This window comes from Sciurus vulgaris (genome assembly GCF_902686455.1).
Source record: "Sciurus vulgaris genome assembly, chromosome: 17".
Lineage (NCBI taxonomy): Eukaryota > Metazoa > Chordata > Mammalia > Rodentia > Sciuridae > Sciurus > Sciurus vulgaris.
In genome coordinates, this window is record NC_136478.1 from 8,900,507 (window position 1) to 8,924,229 (window position 23,723).

At 46.5% G+C, this 23,723-nt stretch overlaps 1 protein-coding gene across 4 annotated transcripts in view; it reads right to left on the reverse strand.

Annotated features, from left to right (window-relative positions):
* The window catches only part of WWOX (WW domain containing oxidoreductase), a 910,606-nt gene that overhangs the window by 881,416 nt on the left and 5,467 nt on the right, over positions 1-23,723 (reverse strand). For all 4 annotated transcript variants that reach the window (XM_079116956.1, XM_079116953.1, XM_079116955.1 and 1 more), the window contains exons 2-4: positions 23,088-23,152; positions 22,208-22,265; positions 18,826-19,004 (exon numbers count right to left, since the gene is read on the reverse strand). In XM_079116956.1, the coding sequence (XP_078973082.1) occupies positions 18,826-19,004; positions 22,208-22,265; positions 23,088-23,152 (302 nt within the window). The remainder of the gene's footprint in view (positions 1-18,825; positions 19,005-22,207; positions 22,266-23,087; positions 23,153-23,723) is intronic.

The following is a 23,723-nucleotide window of genomic DNA, read 5'->3' on the forward strand; positions in this document are numbered from 1 at the left end:
AGGGGGGTCGCCCCTGATCCAGCCCTGACCTCTCCGCCTCATCCTGGTGTCCAGGACTAGAAAGCCCAAGATGCAAGCCCCATTCTCCAACATCAGCTTTGCCAGTGACTCAGACACGTCTTTTCAGTCTAACTCGGGCAGGGGAAAGGGTGTTATGTACCAGGCCCCTGAAAACCCAACAGCTCCATACTGGTTAGTCGACCAACCTGTGCTCAGGTTTCTCCAGTCAGAGTGAAAATCTCTGCGTTCCCGAGTCCACAATTTAACACCAGTGTGGCTGCGTATTTCAGATCCATTAAGGACTCATAAATGGAGGTGACAGAACATGACGTTATCAGGTTGTGTCCCCCAGACCCAAAAGGGTTCAAAGTCACATGGTCATGGCTAACTCTAGTAAGAGGCAGAGAGAGGTGTGACAGTGAACAGCAGAGTCTACACTTGGTGACAGCACCACACTCTCAATCCATCCTGGGAGTCAAAAAGCCTATTACGCATCTGAATCGATGCTGCGAGGGAATCCTTTTCTCCAGCTACATGTGATTCCTTGTTTCATTGTATCACTGAAATTTTTAAAAAGCACCGGCATAGCATGCTTTGTAAAAGAAATCCCATGCTTTGTAAAAGATTCCATTATCAGAGTAATCATTATTGAACCTTTTAGCCCAGATGTAATTTCTTACATGTTACAACAAGTTTGGCACGCATTGTGAATTTCAGCCAAGGTTGATAAAGTTCAATAACTTGGCTAACCAACCATGTGTACTACTCATTATAGAAGTAATAAATAGATTCATCAAAATGGACATGAAAAAGCCATAAGAAAATCAGATGCCATTTCCAGCCTGCCTCATAAAAGCGCCTCCTGGACTTAAATGTAACTTTATATGTGGTCCTCACACCTACCCATCATTCACTAGCAGGTGTCTATAAAATAATCAGCCACCTGCATTTACATGCTGAATAAATTCCAGTTACAAAGGTGAATTCTCTGTTCCAGAGATCTCAAAAGTCACATAAAGGTACATTTGCTTCTACGTTCAACTCCAAAAAGAATTCAAGTCAAGAAGAAAGGAAATTAGACACACAAGTCTACAAATGTCATTTTTTCTTGTCATTATCCTTTGGGTCAGTTTTAGTAAAAGTGAGGTTTTGTTTTGTTTTGTTTTGTTTTCAGAAATACTTTCAGTCTAATTCTTTGAGCCAATTGATATTTGAAAAATATAGAAAGAAAAGTGAGCAAACCTGATTTTAGATAAAGGTCATGGATGGAAGAAAGAAATCAGTTTTCAGAAGGAAAGAATTTCTATCATCAGTCAACAAAGCTGGCTTCTAAATATCTGAACACAGCTTAACAGGGTGATAAAACTCAAACAACGGCAGAGTTGGAAACCCAAATTCTGTGTACTGCATTTCTCTCTTTTATACATCCAAAAGGAAACCCTACTCAGGAAGCAACTGCCCCATGCACTTGGTAAACCACAGCAGGGTGAGAGCCGGGTCACACTCTCAACTAAACGCTAAAAGGCATATTGCGCGTTCGGAACGTTAGGCTGTACTAGTGAAAACACTTGCTGGGTAAGTAACTGCTCCTGAGTTGTTGCACATGGCTGAGTTTTCTCTGCATCCCAAGATGCCCGAGGGCACAGCGCAAACCCCCATCTTCATTTATCCAGCACAGTAGAGGCGGGTGAGTCCCCGACGCGTGTGGATTTCCAGCAGACACATACACCTTTCTTCTCTGGGCGTCTCTCCTGCCCTCTTCCCATTCTCCCTGAGTCATCTACATTACCTGTCACTGAAATGCACCCTTGCTTCAGTGCAATGCCGTCTCCTGGATTTTCTCTCTTGCATACTTCTGCACAGAGGGATCACTGCCTGACATTATTATTAATATCCTCAGACTTGCCTGGTTCTTTTCACACATAACACAGGAAAAACACAACTGGGCTTTCTAACACCAAAGTTGCCATCTTCATGAGGAAAATATTCCTGGGCTGTTACTTCTAAACAGAACCTAAATTACTGTAACCATAGCCAAATACTGTGAATTTTTAACTCAGCACAAGCAGAACATTATGCCAGTGGAGTGCTTTATTTTCTCAAGAAGTTAGCAACTGCCAAATTCTTCCAAGAGCTTAAATACCAGAATGACAGATACTGAAGTACAGAAATTAAAGTAAAATATGAAACTAAACAGAGAAGGAAGAGATAAGCCAGAGATGGACTCCGAATCACAGAAGTAATGAAAAAGAAAAAGCTCATGCCAACTGTCAGGATAAAAAAAAAAAAAAAAAAAAGAGGTTAAAGGAAACTAAAAAAAAGAGGGGGTTATCGGTTCCCAAAAGATTTACAGAAAAAGTCAAATTCAGCAGGCATTACCAAGAATTACGCACACAGAGAATAATCTTTGCTAAATCCATACTATAGTTTACTGCAATGCCCAGCATTAGAAAACACAGGCAAGTTTCTAAATAAAGACTTCTGATAGTGATCCAGAAATGCTCTCCTAAGAGCAGACCCCTTTCTATCTCAAGGTTTAAAACAAAGCCCCCCGGCCAGCATGCTGGCTCTGAAATCCAATACTAACATTTAAGCAAATAGTAAGTTAACAATGTTTGCCACTTCACATTCATCGCCAGAGTTAATTTTCCCCACCAACATGAGAATACACGTGCACACACACACACACACACACACACACACACCTACATAATACAAAGCAATTCCTAAAGGAAACAGTCCAGGAACATCGAAGATGACTCCTACGGCTCTCCAAAACCTGAGCAAGAGCCACAAAATCTGTTAGGGAGACAGAAGGAATTTATTGACCGGAAATTTGGAAAGACCTATTTCTAATGTGACAACGCTAATGTTTTGCACCCCTGCAAGCTCGGCTCAGCCCTGCAAGAATATCCCTGACGCTTCCCTGTGTTAGCTTCCTTTATAACATGCATCGGAAGCTTTAGTCGTTTGAGCTTTCTATTCGTGTAAGGCCATCAGTGTTTGTTCCTTGGGGATTTCTTGGAAATTACTTCACTTTCAGGCTCTTCTCTCTGGACAGTTTGAAGAGGACACGTGATATTTTGATTGAAAAGTTAAACAATGTTAAATTCTTCAATCTAAACAAGACCACCTTTATAATAACTAAAACGTGAAGTCTAGAAGTCCCCCCCTGAAGATTGAGTGTGTGTCCTAATTTGGCTCATTTTTCCACTTTACATGATAGGAAATTAAAAGTGTGCTTGGAATCTATAGGTGCAAATATTGTCCGGAAACATGACCGCCTTCCCTGCAGCCTTGTCAGAATGTACCAGGGAGGGTTTAAGATCCGACTCCAATAGCTCCAGTTCCAGTAGAGCTCTGCAGCTGCCACACCATTTGAGAAGCCGGGAAATGGAATGGAGCAAAGAAGAATGATGGCAATTATAAAACCTCCGTGGTATATATTATCAGATTAATAACCAGCCTGAGCAGAGCTCGGCTCTACCACTGGCAAGGTGGAGAATGAAGAGCCCAGAGCCACAGGAAGTCGTAACACCCAGCAAAGCACAAACGCTCACCACGGGGTAGCCTCCAAGAACTGCAAGAGAAAGCTGTCCACAGGACAAAGCAAGCAAGCCTGCCCCTCCAACTACCCTTCCCAGCCTCAGCACCTGCGATGTGAAGAGTACAGAACTGCGCGGGTTGCGAACCAGATGACCCTTAAAAAAAATCACAACTCGGCCACATGCTTATGAACACCAGGCAAGCGAGGGAATGGTGATTAATATGAATTACGGAATAAGCAATCACACTGGACCGCACATCCGCACACTGTCCAGGTCTATGATGTTTTGCACTCGCTGCCTCTACGCACTGCAGGTCTGCTTTCCTGTCTGGTTACTCAGAGGATGCGAGTGTGGAAAACACTCAAGGAACATCAGAGAACAACAGGAAGATTTTGAAAGTATCAGTTGAGAAGGCAAATGTTCCCTTTCATTTATAAGAACGTATTTGCTGATTCATTTGCAGATATTTCCAAGAGTGGGAAAAAACCATTCATACCCTATATCTTTAAAAAAAATAGAAAAATACAGAAATAATTAGAAGCTACCCAGAGGCATACCTGTATACAGGAAGTCTCTCTCTCTCTCTCTCTCTCTCTTACACATGCACACACACACACACACACACACACACACACACACACACATTACACTACAAAAGAAATCAATTTAAATGCTCCCTAGAAGCACAAAGATCATGTTGCTAATACCCTGGTTTGTCTGCACCTCCATAAGGGCAGGGATCATTCTGGTTCTACGTTGAAGACTTAGCACTTAGTATCCAGCAGTCAATAATTATTTGTTGACTGTACAAAAGATTGAATAGTGGTGTGTCTGTGGCTCTGAGCAGCCAGGTCTCTGCATACAGCCCCCATCGGCTGTGTGGCCAGGGCTCTGCACTCGCCTCCCTACAGGACCAGGCAGGTCGGACGACGGTGCACAACACCTGATCCGACTCCAATAGCTCTGGTTCCAGTAGTGCTCTGCAGCAGTCACACCCTTTGAGGAGCTGGGAAATGGAATGGAGCTATTCCATCGCTGACCGCCCTGGTGCTACCAGCCCGCTAGGCTGGCCTGGGGACCGGTGCTGCCAGACCTTAGTCAGCTAGGGCTGCAATGGCAAAATGCTACAGACTGGGCGGCTTAAAATAAAAACATTTATTTTTCACAGGAGTGGAGACTGTATGTTCAAGGTCAGGTGCCAAAGGTCAGGTCACGGAGGAGGTCCCGCTTGCTTGGATCCTCGCCTGGCAGAATGCAAGCTGGGGAGCCCTCTGGCCTCTCCTAGGGACTCTATCCCATCCAGGTGGCCCCTCGTGACCTACTCGCCCCCAGAGACTCTGCCTCCAAATAGGAAACACTGGCATTAGGATATTTACAGGTCACCCCTGGGGGCATCACAAGCACTCAGTCCATGGCACACAATCTTATTTCTAAAGATCGTCTGAAATCTAGGTTTAAGTAAATCACCCTGATTTTAACGTGTTGGACGTAAACCAATAAAAAACAAACCAAACACCCCCCACAATAGGTCATGTTTGATAAATCATTCAAAAAACCCTCAGGGGGCAGATACAGGCTGCAGGCCAGCAGAGTCTGCTGTCCTAACAGCTGCCTTGACCCAGGGCCCCTGCAGAAGTGAGCACACAGCCACTGTCCCGCCCTCAATCGCCAATCATCCTCATGTGGCTCTCAGTGACTCCATGGCAGGCAGGATGTGAACGTCTCAGATGTGCAGACGGCCCTGCACAGACACACTCCAACTGGGACAGCGGCAGCCTCAGGTGATGGCCCCCAAAGTTGGAACACAGGGAAGCAGAGCTTTTCGGGTGAACACACCAACCCAAAGATCCATCCAGGAAGGGGGAGAAGTCCAGAAGGCTGACCCTGAAAGGGGTCTCCCACCAGCCTTCCGTCCCAGGCAGAGTAACAACCTTCCCCAAAATGCCCACGTCCTTATCCCTGTGATGGCAAAAGGGATTCTGCAATGCAATTAAATGAAGGATCTCTTTGTAGAGGGGAACGGGGTGCTGAGTATTGAACCCAGGGATGCTCTACCACTGAGCTACATCCCCAGCAACCTCCACACTTTTTTTTTTTTTTTTTAAGACAGGGTCTCACTAAGCTGCCCAGGCTGGTCTTGAACTTGCGATCCTCCTGCCTCGGCCTCCCAAGTAGCTGGGATGACAGGCATGTACCACTGTGTCCTGCTTAAATTAAGGATTAAAAAGGGGAAAGTGGCCCTGGATCATCCAGGTGAGCTCTGAGTGTGTCTGGAGGGGGACAGCAGCAGGAGATGGGGCCACATAAGAGGAGGAGGTCGGGCTGAGGTCATAGCTCAGTGGTAGAGCACTTGCCTAGCACGTGTAAGGCACTGGGTTCGATCCTCAGCACCACATAAAAAAAAATAAGTAAACAAAATAAAGGTATATCCATCTACAACTAAAAAAAGAATACTAAAAAAAAAAGAGAGAGAGAGAGAAGGAGGTGATGCAATGGAGTGTCACTTGAAGCCAGGAGGATGGGCCACAAGCTAAGGAACATGGGCGGCCATTGGAAGCTTTGGACCCCACCCCCGGCCTTCCAGAAGGAGCCAGCCCTGTGGGCACCCTGTTGTCAGCCCGGTGAGACAGATTTCTGGCTCCTGGTCTCCCGGACTGTAAAATAAATCTGTGCCACTTTAAGCCACTGAGTTTGTGGGGATCTTTCACAGCCGGCAACAGGAAACCCATATGCTTCCCCAACAGTTAACTACGCAAAGACCACACGTTACTCAGAGTCAAAGACTGAGTGTCACGAGATGTGCCCACTGCCAACAGGACTGGCTTCCTCCTATTGATCCCTCCCTGACCAGGCCAGCAAGAAAAGCAGTCATTGCTCAACTTGGTAGGAAGAAAGCCCTTGTGCACACAGACTGCCAGTGCCCAAGCCAGCTTTCCGGCTGAAAGGACGGTGTCCCCTGCCAAAACTCTGACTCTGCTCCCTGACTGAGCTGTCTCCCCATGTGGATCCGTTTCAGGGCTCTCCAGCTTGTCAGGCGCTCAATCTGGTAACTGTACATGAACTGAGAACTGAATCGTTCTTTGCCAACAGATAAAGTCGTAATGGCATTTTTTTTTTTCTTTTTTTCTTTAGTAATGCCATTTGGAATGCATGGATGATCTCTTGGCTGATATGAGCGTCCCAACCCCAGCTGCTGAGTTTAGAAGCCACGGCTGCTTACAGTACGAAACAGCCACACAGTAAAACTGAAGGCAGCCAGAGACTGTGTGTTGAGAGACACAGGAAGTTTGGAGAGATCATCTTTACAGCCCCAGCGGCTGACAGAGAAGGCTCTGCATTCCAAAGAGATGGCTGCGTGGGTCACCACATGGCCAGCAATTTTGTGAATGTCATGTCAGCCAACAGCACCAAGTTCACATCTGAATTCTGCATCTATATCTGAATTGTTGGCGGAGGCAAGGACCAAGGTGAATGACACCTAAGGCAACTGGGAGAAACCCTGTGGCCCAAGACCCGGCCCCATTTCCACCCAGGACACCTCAATATGACCACACCCAGGAAGTTCTCTCCTCTGCAGAGAATCCCTTCCTATTACATCAAATTTCTGCTGCTGGATATCTGGCTGGTGACACAGCCCATCGACTAGAGGGGACAACACTCATTGCCACTCTCTGGTCGTTGCCACCAAATTAGCTGTGCAAAGCACAAGTCTGTTATTTGACATCTGGTTCCCTTCCTGAACACTGAAGATCTTGCAGAAACCGCTCAGCATATCCGAATGGGAAAGAAAAAAAAAAAAAATCAAGAATGCCTACCTCATTCCATCATTAAGGAATTAAATTACTCTTCCTCCATCTTCTCCCAACCCCAACGCTCCCTTTATTACAACTGTGAAGTTATTTTTCCCCAACTGCAAGCAATCTCAAATTCATAAAGCACTCTTCATTGCTGCATTTCCAAATATCATGGGCTACCTACAAAATGGTGACAGAGAGGTTATATTCTCTTGATTTTACAAATGAAGAAAGTAAGGCTTACAACAGTCACTCGCCTTAGGTCACACAGCAGTGAACGACCATCTGTCTCTGTGCCATTCTCGTCCATGTCCCCTAAGCCTCTAGCAAAGGTGCCATACCCTTCTAAATGCTAATGCTCATACTCATTCTCGGTAGGATCGAGGAAATGCAACAGCAACGTTGGACGTTTATACTTAACACACCAGGCAGTCCTACGGCCCATGACAAACTCAGGTGAACAAATAGCTCAGTTGCCAAACTCAGCAAAGTTGCCACGATGCAGTCCTTACAGGGAGAGAAGTTTTCTCCGGGACCACACTCCATAGTCCCCTGAATACAGCAAAAATAACTGACTTTTTTTTTCCCCCACTTCTTTTATTCTAGACAAAATTATTATCTGGCCTCCCATCAACCAAAAAATATCTAAAATATTCCCTTTCACACCAACACACAACCATGCCTAAAACGGTTATTTGGAAAGGTCACCCTAGGACAAACGCAGATACTGTGGTTAAACTTCTGAGGGTCCAAGAACCAGGGAGTTTGGAAAATACCAAACTAATTTGGGGAGTAACCCAATCCCCTCGCCTCCCATTCCAGAAACGGCTCCAGAGTAAGAGCCTGCAAGGATGAGTGGGCAGTCAACCCCCAGGCACCTGGAGTTCATCGTCAACAAATTTGCAGAGAAGGAATTTTGTCCGGGTGTGGTGGGTATGGCACGGGAGTCCAGGGAAGGAAAGTGACCTGGCTCACGCACTCAGATGGGAAGTGGTCAGCACAGCCTAGTTTTCTCTAGGTCATGGCCGCTTGCAGGGTCAGAATTCCTCCCTCCAGACAGAAACCCACCCCAGCAAGCTTGTCCCAGCTGTCAGCACAGCTATTTTCAGCAATGGCACGATCGCACCACCTGGGAGCCAGGCTCATCAAACCAGAACTCTGGAGTGGAGTCACCCCATCGACACAGAGCTAGAGGAAGCCTCCAAAACCAGAGTCGCCAACCCTTGCCTGCTGTGTTCCCTTGGGGCTGGACTCCTTGGGCGAGTCTGAGGTGCCTGGGTGGCGCCTCCTTCCCCACAGACACTGAAGCAGCAGTGTCACGTGGGAGCTGTCACTGGCGTGCCTGGGAACAGCCCACAAGGCTTCACAGTGGGAAGTGGGGCCGGCTTCTTCATGAATTTCCTCTTGGTTACGGGATGGGATATGGACTTAGAGTAATAGATACTTGGGAGATAAATTAACTTCTAGGAGAAAGGGACATTTTGAAAATTAAACGACACTGCATGCCTGGAATGAGCAATCAGTACCTCTCTCAGAGTCACACACACATCTGACAAAAAGGCAAGCCACAGAAGAATAAACCAAGGGGACGAACCCCGAAGGTGTTCGCCATCCTGAAGACACACCGTCCCGCTGGCCCTGTTACCAAGCTCTCGGTGTGTCCTTGTTGTGCGTGTGGAAGGCAGGTGAGAGATCCTGCTGCTGCGCTTCTGCATTTAATAATGACAGGTTGTGGCTCAGTGGTGGAGCACTTGCCTAGCACGTGTGAGGCACTGTGTTCGATTCTCAGCACCACGTAAAAAAATAAAGATATCGTGTCCATCTACAACTAAAAGTATGCTAAAAAAATAATCACAGCTTAGGCCATGTAGTAGCATTGTCCTTAAAAGGGACTCCAGGAAGCTCCCCAGGATTACTGAGAAGTTTCTTTCCAGCTAAGGAGAGAGTGACAAGCTTCCAGTTCTGTATCTTGGATTCAGTAGAAATATTACACTGTGTTATGTGACCACTCGACACATCTGGGTTTCTCTATATGAAATCCCTTTGCCAAAGGAACCACCCCACACCAGGATGGCTGTCCTCACCCGGGTGCTGCATGCTCCCCAGGAGCACATCTGCATCTCCCGGGGGGGTTCAGTCTCCACCAACATGTCAGCACGGGAATCGGTCTCCCAGGAGGGTACCCAGGCCTGCCCACCACTTCTGGGCAAGAATGCCGGTGTGTGAGGTGGCGGGTAGGAGGCCAGCCTTCTGATGCCTGAGGGTGGGTAGCCAAGCTGGCGCGGGAGGCAGGACGACAGACCAAGAAATACAAGGGATTCTTGGTGAAACGAAGGCTGTGTTTGGGAAGGTTCTCTTGGACCCTGAGCCACATACTTTCCTTGAAAAGCCTGCATTTTTCCTAATTTTGTTGGGTCATGTTATTGAGGAATGAACAGAAGTGAATGTGAGATTTTATTTAATGGCACATGGTTCTGGAAATTTGAAGACCGGCAACAGACTTAAATTCCAACTCATAATTTTTTAAAAGATTGTGAAATTATCAAAATGTCCATGAGCCAAGTTTTCATATGCTGCATGTTGGGCGGAGGAGGCTGTCCATGATACCATTCTCGGGCAGGGCAGGAATTCTGAAACATTATCAAGTTCCCTAAAACAGTAAACAGAGAAGGAAAGAAGTGGTGCAAACTTGAAGAGCTGCTCAACCTTACTAAAGTCGGAGACATGCAAACTTAATTGATACTTTTTAACAAACAAATTCCCAAGATTGGGACCACAGGGCTGCTAGGCATTGGAACTAGTAAACCACGCTGGGTGCTGTTTGACAAAACAAATCAAGATATTAAGGTTCAGGAGCAACTCTCTCGGTTCAGTGGTTCTACTTCCACAAAATAAAACCGTAAGAGTACTCACAGATGGGTACAGACATTTAATCACAGAATGCTCATCTGCATTCCGCAGCTATTAGAAAGCTGGAATCCACCCAAATGTGCCACTCTGGGGGACTGCCTGGAACCATATGGTGGAATACTATGCAACCGTTCGGGATGTGGGACAATGACAGGGAGGGAGATGCCACCACCACAGCTAACTGGAAGCTCACAAAAGGAAGAAGGGGAAGGAACAGAGGCTTGGATCCTCAGATGCTCGACCTGAACTGTCAACTTCTAGCTGGGAAGGATTCTGGCTGATATTTTTTTTTTTCTTATCGGCATCTTCTAAATTTTTCTTAAGGAATGCATGCTTAATAACATTAAAATAACTTTAATCATTTAATGAGGACTCACGTAAAGCTAATTTAGCCTAATACCAGGCGTCGACACAGGCTTGACCACGACCATTGCGAGCTCCCGTTCCCCCAGAATTCTTTCCCAACACCTGTTTTGCACTCAGGACACCAAAGGAGAATGTCACAAAGCGAGCATGGATGTGCTAACCCACGCTCAACATGTGGCCTGCCCATCTGCTGGCCCGCCCTCTAGGGGTCCCGCCCAGCCTAAAGGCATTTGTTGAAATAAATCTGATTCCAGACTCAGGTTCACAGACTTAAACAGCTGATTGGGAAGAGCTCAGTAAGAATTGTGCTACTACTCCTCGGAACATGGAGGTGGCGAGAACAGCAGGTGGGACCCCCAGGCAGGCGGTGAGACGCCCCCTGCTGCAGTCCTACAGGCACCACTGGAGCTGTGTGATGTCAAGAGATCTACCTCCCCTCTCTGTTCTTTCATCTTTACTTCATTCCAAAACAGCTGTCTTGCACAGAATCCTCCTAAACTGTGAAAGGCTATCAATGTAACACAATGATAATCAACAAACACTAATCTGCAACAAACAAGTACATTTCAGCAGTAAGACGGAGAACATTTTTGGTTTTAACTTCAGTCTGTACACAACCATACAAGAGGTTTGACTGACATTTTTTCTCTTGATGAAATAATTTGGTTAAACAAAAGGACTAGTTCCACTCACCTAGCTGGTCACAGGGACTAGAGAGAAACAGAGACACTAGAATATGGGTCCCACCCCAATCTCACGCTCCCTTTTTCTGAATCTACTGCTCACACACACCATCTTAGGTCTCCTATCGGAGTCTAATGAGATCTTCATTTGCTTCTGGGACAGCTCTGTCTGAATATCATTTCCAACATGAAACATCCCAAAAGAGAAAAAAAAAGTCCACCGAGCACAGCCTGAGATGCAAATACTCAAAGGTCTGAGACTATCAGATTTCAACCATGTCACACGACTTGAAGTCTCCTACACGCCCCAAGTTAGCTCTGTGTGGCCCGAGACTGGCACTTCATGAAATGTGCTGTTATTTACGAAAGGGGGATGATTTAGGCAACAGCCTCTAAAGATGGGGCTGTGCTTCCTGGTCAGTCCACTGGCTCCTTAACTTAAGAGGGCTTTCAAGCAGCCTTCTGATGGACCCAAACACTGCTCTGAAGAAAGTGGAGGATTCATGACTGGACGCCGTGGGAATGCAGTCCAGTGCAAGCAGGAACACAGATCACGTTGTACCCAAGAGGGGACGGTCCAGGCTGAACAACCGTCACTGTCACCTGCATTGTACAGTCCACAATAATTCCCAAAACAGCCTCCAGTTTTAACAATTTATTTGATAAACAACGAACACATTGGCACATGGATGATCGAACATCTTTAGTGGAATAGTTTTACGACGACACAGGTTTATATTCACAAAGTTTCCAGGTGCTCACATTTTCAAAAGAGAAAAAGTTGCTGAGAAAAAGAATATAAATAAAAATACAAAATATAGTGTATTCATTTTGTTCCCCTTTGGAATTTGAAAATAAGCAGTTTATAAAGCAGACTGTTTTCTTTTGGGCCAAGTTTCTGTTTGACAGCTGCAGTATACAACTGCTGGGCTGCCTGGAACTTCAGTCATGCAGCCAGAACCCAACCGCCCACAGCACTCGGGAGCACTGGCTATCTGCTTTATATTAGGCATTTGGCTTCAAAAACTGCGCCCGAAAGATACATTTTCTTCCAGTACAAGAATGTATCTCTAATAAACAATGTAATTAAAATACGTTACATAACACTAGGTAAGGCTGGTGGCAGCGGCAAGGGAGAGACGTTCTCAGGGAAAACCTGAGGTCCCCAAGCAATCTAAATGAGCTTTAAACAGAGGCACTAATATTTAAATATTACAATTTCCACTTAGAAAAAAGGAAATCACATTATTGATAGACCAGCGCACTCAAAACCAATAATGTCACCAAACGCATGCCCTGTGTCATTTGGCAGAACAAGGGGCTCCCTGAATACAATGGGCCTTTTTTATTAACTGGATCTCTTCATCCTCGGCATTTCATACAAAACAAAAACGCAAAGCAAAAAGAGAAAGAGACAAGCAGAGACATGAGTAACAGTCTTCGGCTTGAACTCTATGGCTGAGATGTACAAAACCTAAAAGATATGTTAGGAAAGCAAAAGGCATTATTTAACAAAAATGAAAGCAAGACTGGCTAGAGGAAGAAAACCATATCGAGCCGCTGCCTCTTTTGTTTGATGGAATCAAAGGGCAACAGAGCCCTCTAGTGGAGAAAAAAATCAAAACGTAAACCATCGTTTGAGCTTGTAGGTTAATTACAGGAAGCGTGTGGACTACTTTCATTGCGAGTCTTACCATGTCACTGTGTAATGCAAAAGCAGAAGATGAACTGTCTCAATTGGATTTTTTTGAAAACAATTTTCAAGTCTTACATAACACTACAAACCCTTGACTGGGGCGGATGACATTTTAAAACATTCTCTACATCACCAGTCTGAACCTTTTGGTCACTGCACAGCCTCCTCTGCGACTCTTGTCTGTTAGGCTGACACTGTGAAAAGGTTAAGATCCAAACTACATGCAAATACAGAATTCAGCGACAACCTCCCGTAACAAACGTTTCGGCTGGGGTCTGGCCAGGCACATGCGTGCACAGAGGGCTGCCGGGGGGCATGCGGCAGGGGACGAGCCTGGTGCACGTGCATGGCCCGCACACACACCCTCCTGTGGGTTTTACACGGGGTCCTGGAGCAACGCGATGAGCCTCAGAGTCTCAGACGGCCTCGTGCTCCCAGGAGAAGTTCTGAACACTGTGGGCATGTGGTTTCCGGGTTCAGTAAGAGCATTTAAAGGTGAACAGGAGCAGAGTGTGGTGGCCTGAGCCTGTGGTCCCAGCTACTGGGGAGGCTGAGCCCAGTGAGACCCTGTCTCAAAAAAAAAAAAAAAAAAAAAAAAAGAGCGAAAGGTCGTTCAGCTCGTCAGGTACTAACGAAGGGACCAATTCTCAGCGTTCACGTAATGGCATCTAGGACTTCTCCCAATACTGCCAAAACTTTCAACAGTTTCTCAGAATGAAATAATTTCAGTTCATTTACTTATAATACATGGGTATAGTTTAGCATAAGAGCGTAGCTGTCACAAATATTTTTAATTAATCCCCAAAAGGTTACTTGGATTATTTTGGAATTCTTCCTCTTCTTAATGAGCACGTTCTTAAAAGAAGATAAATGCCAAGACCCCAGTGGCACAGACCTTGTCAACAACTGGAGAGGAGACGAGCAGTGTTGTGACCTCACCGGGACATGTTCTGCCCAGGAAGATGACCAGATGTAAGTGGGCCCAGAGCCCCGGGTTCACGGGCCTTTCAGAATAATTGGGGGCAGGGCGGGGGGAGGGAGCAAAGAGCACCGCTTAGGTGTAAAAGCAAAATTTAGATACAGAAAGAAAAACAAAGACGCAGCCGGATAAAGGAGGCTGGCATCGTGTGCAGCTGGGGAGGGTGTCTTTAAAACCTTAGGGACAAACAGCCTTCTCTACCTGAAGAGAGGGATTCTCCTGTCACTGCAGGACAGGGAGCATTTACACCAGGCAAGGACTCGTCATGGTGACGATCTGTGGGATCAAAGTGCAGCAATATGTACAATCAGAAAAATGAGAAATCACACTCTATTTATGAATGATTTATCAAAATGTATGAATGCATTCTACTGTCATGTTCAACTAATTAGAACCCATTTTAAAAATAAAAATAAAACTGCAGCAATCATGCTTCATACCATGGTTCCAGCTCACAATTTAGAAATCATTCCCCGACGTTTTACAAGTGGGTTAAGATAAAATTACAAAACACTAACACTTGAATTCCCCGTTAAGAAAATCTAATAGCTTCATTTTGCTTAAGAAGAACAACTATAGGGGTGCCTTCAACAGCATGAGCATGGATTTTTTGGTAACTTCAAGTGTGTTGATTTTGATGTGTGTGTGTGTGTGTGAGAAAGAGACCCTGGAATAGCCTCGGGAGGTGGTGACACCAGCAGCAGCGAGGACGTCAGCCCTGGAGTGCGCTGGCACTCACCAAGTGGGCAGTGGGCACTTGCTCTGGGGTAGAACAATCTTGGTTTTATTAATGGGTCCCCTGATTCAAAAATCCAAACCAGGCCAGGCTATTTCAGATTTGAAGCCACAACACTTGATACAGCCCGACATTATAAAGGCTCAAAAGATGGAAGAAACCTTTCATCCTGACTGAACTCAGAAAGGAATTTAAAAATCAAACTTGGCCACCACTGGTCTCAGGTGGCAACAAGAAGAAAGTTCTCTCTTCGCAACCCTGAAGCTTAGACTGAAGAACCTAATTCGCTCGAACGTGTTCATCGTTCTAATGGGTGTCTGACAAAGCCCTGGCTGCTTCCCCACAAATACGATGATAATACGTCTGCAGCGCCCAGCTTCAATCTGCAGGGTTTCAAACGCAGACGGTGAACAGAGGCCGCTGCCCCAGGTCTGGGCATCCACGTCGCCTGCCTCACCAGGAGCCTGCTCTGCTGACAGCCCCGCAGGCTGCAGGCAATGGGGCCACTGTACACTCAACCGTGTGTGATGGCCGAATCAGCTCGACTCGCGGCCAAGTCTGGAAGCAAGCCATGGGCCTTCCGTGGTGGGGCCTCCCTAGCCTAGGAAACTCCCTCTCCTGAGACTCCGCAGTCCTGCGCCAGTGTTCACCGTGCTGAAGCCAATCCACCACGGCTAACTTCAGGGAGGCCCTCCCGCTCAGTCTACGCTGCCACCAACAGCGGTGACCTCCCTCGCCTCGACTGGGTGGCGGTCGGGACTGTGGGGCTCCGGGCCTCTTGATCTGCTAGCAGCAGCTCTGGGTGAAGAGATGACTCCCCCTGGAAACTGAGATGCTGATCTCCAGAGAGGTCCACAAGCTACAGCTCTCAATCTACAAACTTCGTCGGGTTCATAAAGCTGGTTAAACAAAGGTCAAGGAGAGAAGAGTGTTAGTTTCTGATGAGACAACATCCCCCAAATCCTTGCAGCTACCTAAAACGGGGAACACGGGGGCAGGGGACGCGGATTCCCAGCTACGGGCGACTGCTGCCACCATCCTCCTGAGGGTGGAGCGTCCACTCATCCAACCTCACTCACAGGGTCAACTGAGGGAGCATGAGGCAGCACTTCTTTGAGAGGGGCCAGGCCACCTCACGCAGGCATCTCCAAACCTGCACTGTGAAGGCCACATGACCTCTGCGTAATGACCCAGTCCTGCCGGTGACACACTAAACGGGCATGGCTGTGTTCCAGTGAAACTTTATTTACCAAGTTAGGCAGCAGTCCAGCTTTGGGCCAGATTTAGCACAGGGGCCGTACTCTGCCCACCCCACAGTCCAGATGGCTGAATCCAGTCAACGGAGGTAAAATCCAGTTACAAACCTTAACTGTAAAGATAAGGACTCCAGGAACCCCCAGCGCGTCCAACGCTTCCCCCAAAGCCTCCTCTCGTCCAGAATCGACCTAATCCTTTTCAGCTGAATTGAGTAAGAATGTCTTTGATTGCCTTAGCGATATCAAATATCAAAAATCCACAATAGTTCTGTATCACTTACAGCCAGGGAAGGAAGGCATCAAGAAGACAGAACTGCTTAAATGTCACTTCAAGGGCACAGGATCCCAGGGCAACCCCATAGGGAGAAATGTGCCCTTCCTCATCCAGGATCCTCTCCAACAGCAACGCCAACATCCCATGACACAGCACCTCGTAGGAAGTTTTGTTTGTTTGTTTTTTTTTTTTTAAGGAACCGCTGGGAATTACAGACTTGCAAGTCAGACTTTGTCGGGCACATCGGGCACCGATGTTTACAGCTGTGGAGTCACCAATCTCAAAATAACTACTGCCATGGCTGCTCCAGCCCACCCATGTCAGAGACAGGCGTTCCCAAGGCTACTCGACTGCTCATCTAGAGAGTGGTCACTGCTGGTGGCCATGGGCAAGGCAGGCCAGCACCACCAACCCCTGGACAGAGGTGGTGGGAACACCTGAATGTCTTGGAAACCAAGATGTCCAGTGCACTCTGCAAGCAGCTATTTCATCTGAAATGCGCAGAAACGAAGAAGAGATGACAATTTACAACCTGGCAGAATGCGCAGCTCAGTGGAAGAAAGAGCTTTATCTAGAAGCCACGGCCACCAGGGCAAGGGCACTTTCTGAGCAACCACGCAGGACATAAAGGGGGCTCAGTCGTGACAAGCCACGTGCCTCTCTATCTGCAGCCTCTCTTTTCTTTTAGCCTGATGCCAAGGCTGCAGAGGAAGGCGATTTGCAAGTCTTTGAATGCTGGAATTTGCAGCGTGCTATTTCAAACCCAAGAATAAATAGCAGCAGCCCTCGCTCAGACTGATGCTTCCCCGACGGGGGAGTGGGTTGACAGGTGAGGGCGACGTGGAGGTGGGGCAGGAGCTGGGGAAGAGCCGTGCGTGCCAGGCAGGAAAGCTGGTCTCCCGGGACCTTCCATACCTCTGGCCTGTCCCAAGCTCATGACCGCCACCCAGCCCTGCCAAGGACACCTGCCGCAGCATCCACAGAATGAACTGAGGACAGAGGGAGGAAGCGTTTGGGAAGTGGGCCCCAAAGAGGCACAGAGGCCTCCAGCTTGCTGCAGAGCTCGGAGGGATCGACAGCGGCCCCCCTGCCGCGCTTCAGTCTCCCCGGTCCTCCCTCCATGATCAGACAGCCACGCAGGGAGGCTCCTTTTATGTTCCAAGGCAACTCTGGGTCCTGCGTGACGAGGTCGTAGGAAGTGCACTGGGCACAGCCCAGGTCTGCTCTCTAACTTCAGGCGGGGCAGCCTACACCCTCCCGCAGGAAATCAGCACGTACACCCATCTGGCTGATTAAAGAAAATCTGTGAAGCTAAGAGTAAAGGAACGAGGTCTTTCGGTTAATTTTCTTGTCAGCTTAAAAAAAACAAAGGTATTCTTCCTAAGCCCTTAAATCTTTTTTAAGTTATTCAGCACGGCACCGGTCCAGGTCCTGCACCATAACAGTAGTCTGCACGTTCAACACAACACATTGCCTCTGGGACCCCGAGGATCCAGCTCTTATCTGTAAGATCACATCACCGGTTTTGACATCAGTGATGATGGTACAGAATTCACCCCAATGTAAGGTTGAAAAAATGGCTGAAGCCCAGGATGAAGTCTTCGGAGTTGACTGCACATAAATCCCTTTGAATTTTTTAAAACTCCATTTGCCTCTTTACCTTAGTAGACCGGTGCGGTCAAAAGCTCTGTCCAGGACCACAGCCTCACTGACCCTTTAGAATGTTAATGTGCTTGCCCTGAAGGTGCTGGGGAATGTTTCTGGAGGGCCAAGGAGTCATTCAGCATTAGGAAAGAGAGAGACAGGAGACGTAAGCCCAAGAGAGAGGCCACCATGGGGGCATCAGGGGCTGGAGGGGACAATCCGTTTTCTCTATCTGTAGGCAAATCTGAAGATGCAAACACTCCTCTAAGTGGTCGACTTCTACTAATTCAGAATGGATACACAGGGACCAAAATGAAACAACCCTCCCAAGAAAGATGTTGTGAGCATCTGCTTTGCCTGGATGCTGAGGGAAGTTCGCCCTCTCGGCCGGCCCTCCGTGCAGTGGTCACTGTGCCTAATGCTGGCAATCAAGGGGGTTAATTGAGAAGTGAAGACGAGGATGAATTCTCCAGTTTTAAAAAGCAATAAGATCCTGTTCCCAGAGGAAAATGATAGTGCTGGTGACCCGAAAGACCTGCAGGATTCTTTGTTCTGAAGCCACGATGCGCTGTCCCTCCCCGAATCCTGTTACCAGGCAATTTTTATTTGAATAACCCAGGTAACTGGAATATGTCGCACACTTCACAGACCAGGTCACAGACTCTCAGATGCAGACTGCTGTCCCTAAGCCCTGAGTACCAAAATAGCCCCGGACCTTTGCTGAGCGTTCAGCTGTCAGAACTCCCAAGGTCGCCCACACATCGTGGGGCGCTGGGGCTTAAAAAGCCATGTTTTAATGAAACAGCAGCCGAAAGACTATGAACACACTTTAAAATTAGAGAACCACCATAAAATTTTCATTATAGCTAGATCTAAATGAATTTCATACCAGCAGTCACAAAAGCTAAGCAAACAGAACAAGGAAAGCCAACAGCCTACCTATTCCTGAGTTGGCTCCGGTCACTACGACCACCTTGCCACTGAAGTCGCGGCCCTGCAGGATCTCCATGGCAGTGGTGCTGCCGTCGTACCGCTGTCTGCTGGTCGGCTTTGTCGGATTGTCATCCACGGTGAAGGCCAGCCTGGGGTCCAAGTAGGTGGTTCTTTTATTTATATGGCTGCAAAGAACAGAGAAAGCCGCGAGCGAGCGGTGAGCACTCATGAGGACAATCTCCCAATTACGGTAACCCAGCATCCCTGGGCCACAAGCCCAACTAGCAGGAGGGCCTGCAGACCCTCTCCTGGTCCCTGGCAGGACCACAGTGCTGGCTGGGAAGAGGGTCGCGAAGCCCTCCCTGCTGAGCTGCAGAGCACACTGCATCAGATAATGGCCACACCTCGCATCCCTGCATCGCAAAGGCAGCTGCTGGGCAGGCCCTGGGGTTTGGCTTAATTCAGGTAAACACAGCCACGAGATCTGTCAGTCACTACTGTGCACAGATTCCAATGAAATCTCTGCCCTGTGCAAGTGCCTCAAAAGACTGGTGGATAAGCAGAAAACTCAAATTGATAAAAAATTCTTAGTAGTAAATATGAAGCTGACCAACTAATGAAACTCTAATGGTTTGTATCTTAAGACCACACCCAGACCTCCTATAAGTATTCTGCCTTTTTGATCTGTAATTACCTAAAATTTACATAACATTAAAAGCTACTGAGAAATATGGATTAGTAAGTTGCCCCTTGTAACAGAATTTATTTTTTACATTTTAAATGTGTTCTTGGGAGTTAAGGTGAAGACCTCAAAACAGCACAAAAATATCTTAAAAACTATTAAGAACCCTCCAGAAATACATAAGATTTCATGATATAAAATGTATTTGTGTATATAAAATTACATGGTTGAAGGCCGGGGATGTAGTTCAGTGGTAGAGTGCTTTCCTAGCATGTTGTGAGGCCCTGGGTTCAATCCACAACACCAGAAACAAATAAAATACATTACTTAATGTAAAATCTATTCCCATCACTTGTAAATATTAAGACCCAGGAATACTTAGACCTTTACTATACCACAGCCTGCCAGGTGACACACTGAGCCCACGGTTACACACAGCTCACGGTGTTGTGCTGTGTAGGAGTGACTCACGCTGGCTTGCCAAATGTGCATTCTCCTCTGGCCCCTCAGCAACTTCACCTTGGTAGCCTAAAATTGCCTGTGGTCAAAGAATCTGCAACAGAGAAACAAACTGTGCTTTCTTTTCCTTCCACTAAAGACCTGATTGTTAAACACCAAGTGCACACCACTGCAACAGCTCAGAGAAGTGAGATGACAAACCAGGGAGAGGAATTCCAGCTTGCCTCCAAAGCCCACGACTCTTCTGAAGTAGAACAGCAGATGGCCAAATATGGCCCACCACTTGTTGTTATAAATAAAGTTTTATTGAAACAGCAATGACCATCATTTTTATGTCATCTACGGCTCCTTCAGCATTACAATGGCAGAGCTGAAAAACTCCAACAGAAACCGTATGTCCCCCAAAGCCTAAATCATTACCTGCCCTGTTACAGAAAAGGTGACAGTCCCCTCTCCAGAGTAGACCAAGGGCTCTCAAGCTACCCTTGGAGACCTTGTTAAAGCACAGTTGCCAAACCCACCCGTGCAATTCGGTATGGGGTTAAGGGAAGTTCCCAGGAGATGCTAATGCTGTGGATCCGGAACTACGCTTGGGAAACACTGCTCTAGGTCAATTACAATTACACCATTTCAGGGAAAGAACTTCCCTAGCACACATACAAAGGCAGAGATTGCACAAGAGAAAACAGACTTGACTACACAAAATTTTAAAACTTCCACCATTAATTTTTAAAAGAACCAACAAAGTTAAAAGAAAAAACTTGGAAAAAAAAAAAAAAATTGATAACAGACAACCAGACAAAGGCTGGTATGTTTTATTTGTTGAGGAATAAGACTTATAAGTCAAAGAGGAAAAAGCCTTTTACAAACCAACAGGCAACAACACGCCGCCTGCCCAGCCTGTGAGTCTCCTCTCTGGAGGCTGCCTGTGCAGCTCAGAGACTCCTCGAGCAAGCTATGGCCCATTTGCTCCCAATCCTGACAACGCACCAAAAATTCACATATTTGTTCAAAAACCACTTAAGCCACTTGTTCCTGTAACTATGTTACTTAATGAACTATTATCACATGAACTGATAATGAGAGGTGGAAACAAAGCCTCTCTCTAACTAGGAGGATCTGGCTGAGTGCTTTGGAGAGCCTCAAAGGCAGGCAGCTAAGAGGAGGCTTTGGTTCAGTCGGGTACCATGAAGACACTAGAAAAATGCCATGAAGTTCCAGAAAAGATGCGGCATTCAGAATTTCTGAAAAGAAAGCAAAAATAGAAATTGCAGATGCTTCGTCCCAGGTGTGCTCAGAGAAGGAAGAGCACTTTGCAATCCATAAGCAGGCCTGTCCTGACCCCAGAGTGTTTAGGTTACATACACAGCTTCTAAAAACAATGATTATTCCTGTTCAGGGGTGGCTCAGTGGTAGAGCAGTTGGCCAGTACACATAAGGCCCTGGTTTCAGTCCCTAACACTGAAAAAGAAAAATTCTGCTTAAATCAATCTATTAACCAACCTATCCTAATCTGGCAAATAAACAACCTTCACATTAAACACTGCCGGTCAGAAAACAGCCCCTCTTAACTACAAGGGCTGAGAGTACAGATACATAAATACAGATGATGAGAATCACACGTCACTCAGGCAGTGTGCTAGAAGGTGGCTGTTATTACTGCTTGAATGTATTCTAAAGATAGAATGAGAGATGTGAAAATGGGTTACAGATAAGGATACCAAAAAATAATTATAGATTCCCAATAACAGAAACTTAACAACATCAATCCCAATAGGCAATTTGATAAAATTGTAGTATGTCTGTACAAAGTAACACTCGAGAGCCATAAAATATTCTCTTTAAAAAATAAGGATATGAGAAAATGACCACAATATATCATGTGGAAAAGCAGGTTTTTAAATCATTCACGTGGTGCATTTCCTGAGTGAAGACAGCCTGGGACACAAAACAGACTGGGGAGGCGGTGGGGAAGACAGGCTGGAAGGACAATCCCCAAACAGTTGACAGCTGTTACTCCTGCTAAGGGTACAGGTATGCACTACTGCAGATTTGTCTACAGCCGATGTGTATTACTTTTATAATTAAAAATACTTTTATAATTAAAAATAATGTGGATACTAACCCACAAAAAGGGAGGGTGGGGAGGGGAAGAACAGAAGAAGTAAAAAAAAAAATTAATTAAAAAAAAATGAAAATTCCTGTTAAGAAGGAAAAGGGCCAACAGCAGTTTGAGTACACACTTACTCAACGAAAAACACTTGTCCATTCTCGTCGGTTTCTTGTTCCCATCCATATGGCAAATCTGAAACAAGGAAGACGACAGGTCTGTGAGCGCCAGGCGACCTGAAGCCCCTTCCCCGGCTCAGGCCCTCCGACAGGCAGCCTGGGAGCAGCTGCAGAAGGCGCAGGGCCCCAGCTGTATTCCTCAGGTCTGCCTATCACTCAAAGAAAGGCTGCTTTGCTCCCATTCTAAAATGCTCCCTCCAGTTCCTGCTTTGGGGGACCCTTCCCCGTTACTCAGATCAGTGTGAATTCTCCCAAGGAAGTGCAGAGACGCCTGGGCAGGCGCACCAGGCATGGGACACCATTGCATGCTGGTGCCCACTGCCTCCTGTGAGGTCACACAGCAGCTCGACTCTCAGGACGTCACTTCAGCTGGACCCTGAGCCCCTAAGAGCGAGAACCTTCCTACATTTCTTTCCCTTTTGCCATTCGTGTACGTCTATCCTGTGCCCCACACACTCACTGAGAAGCACCTAGAAGTCACGGTGATCTTTATGGAATTCCACTAAGCACTGATACTTAATCCTGTGGTATAAACCAAGAGCGATTCACACGCAGGGCAGCTACAGGAAACCTCAGAACCCCAAAGGCCTCATTCTTTTTAAGACTTTTTTGTTTAAGACTAATAAGAAATCACCCCCGCTACCCCAAGACCTTATCATCTCCTTCCACCAAATGCCACGGGCTCTTGGAGTAAGAGTCATTTAGTTCCTTGATGGTTCTCCACCAGAGCCTTCCCAGAATAACCCAGCGACCTGTCACCTCACTGACTGTGACATTCTCCCAACATAATTAATGTTTCAAACACAAGATTGTCTCCTTATGACAACAACATACAAACCTCCTGCTACTCGTTTCCTTTTTCCAGTTTTCGGATGTTCCCATTGAGTCTTCTCCTCAGTGTGACTGTTCAAAAAAAAAAAGAATCCACAGTACTATTAGTAAAAGTTAACATTTCTAAGCAATAATCAATTGTATTAAAGTTGTTCTTTCCCAAATGACACCGTCTCAAGAGTAGTAAAAACAAACTCACAGAAAAGAAATAAGCAAAACGTAAATTTTACAGCTCGCATTCCTAGTTGGAGAAGCAATCCTGCAGAAATGTCTGAGCAGACTTGGGCAGGGGGTGCAGGGCAGAGGAAGAGGAGGGCACCAGCTGGGGGGCAACTTCAGAAAGCTCTGCGGATCACCCAGGTCCCATACCCAGAGAGGAGTTTTGCATTTGTTTTTAGTCTAGGATATAATAATAAAATTCATAAAGTCTAATTTATAATGCAGATATTTAAATACAATTTGAATATGTTAATCTTCTTAAAATGTGCATTCTTTACACAGGTAAAACTTGCAAGTATTTCATGAGCACCAACTCCTCAGTGCCCACAGGGGCGGTTGAGAACACAGGGAGGTGGACCCTCAGGCACCCAGTTGGGCACCTCTGGTCAAGCTGTGCACCTTTCCTCCACCTCTGAGCCTCCAT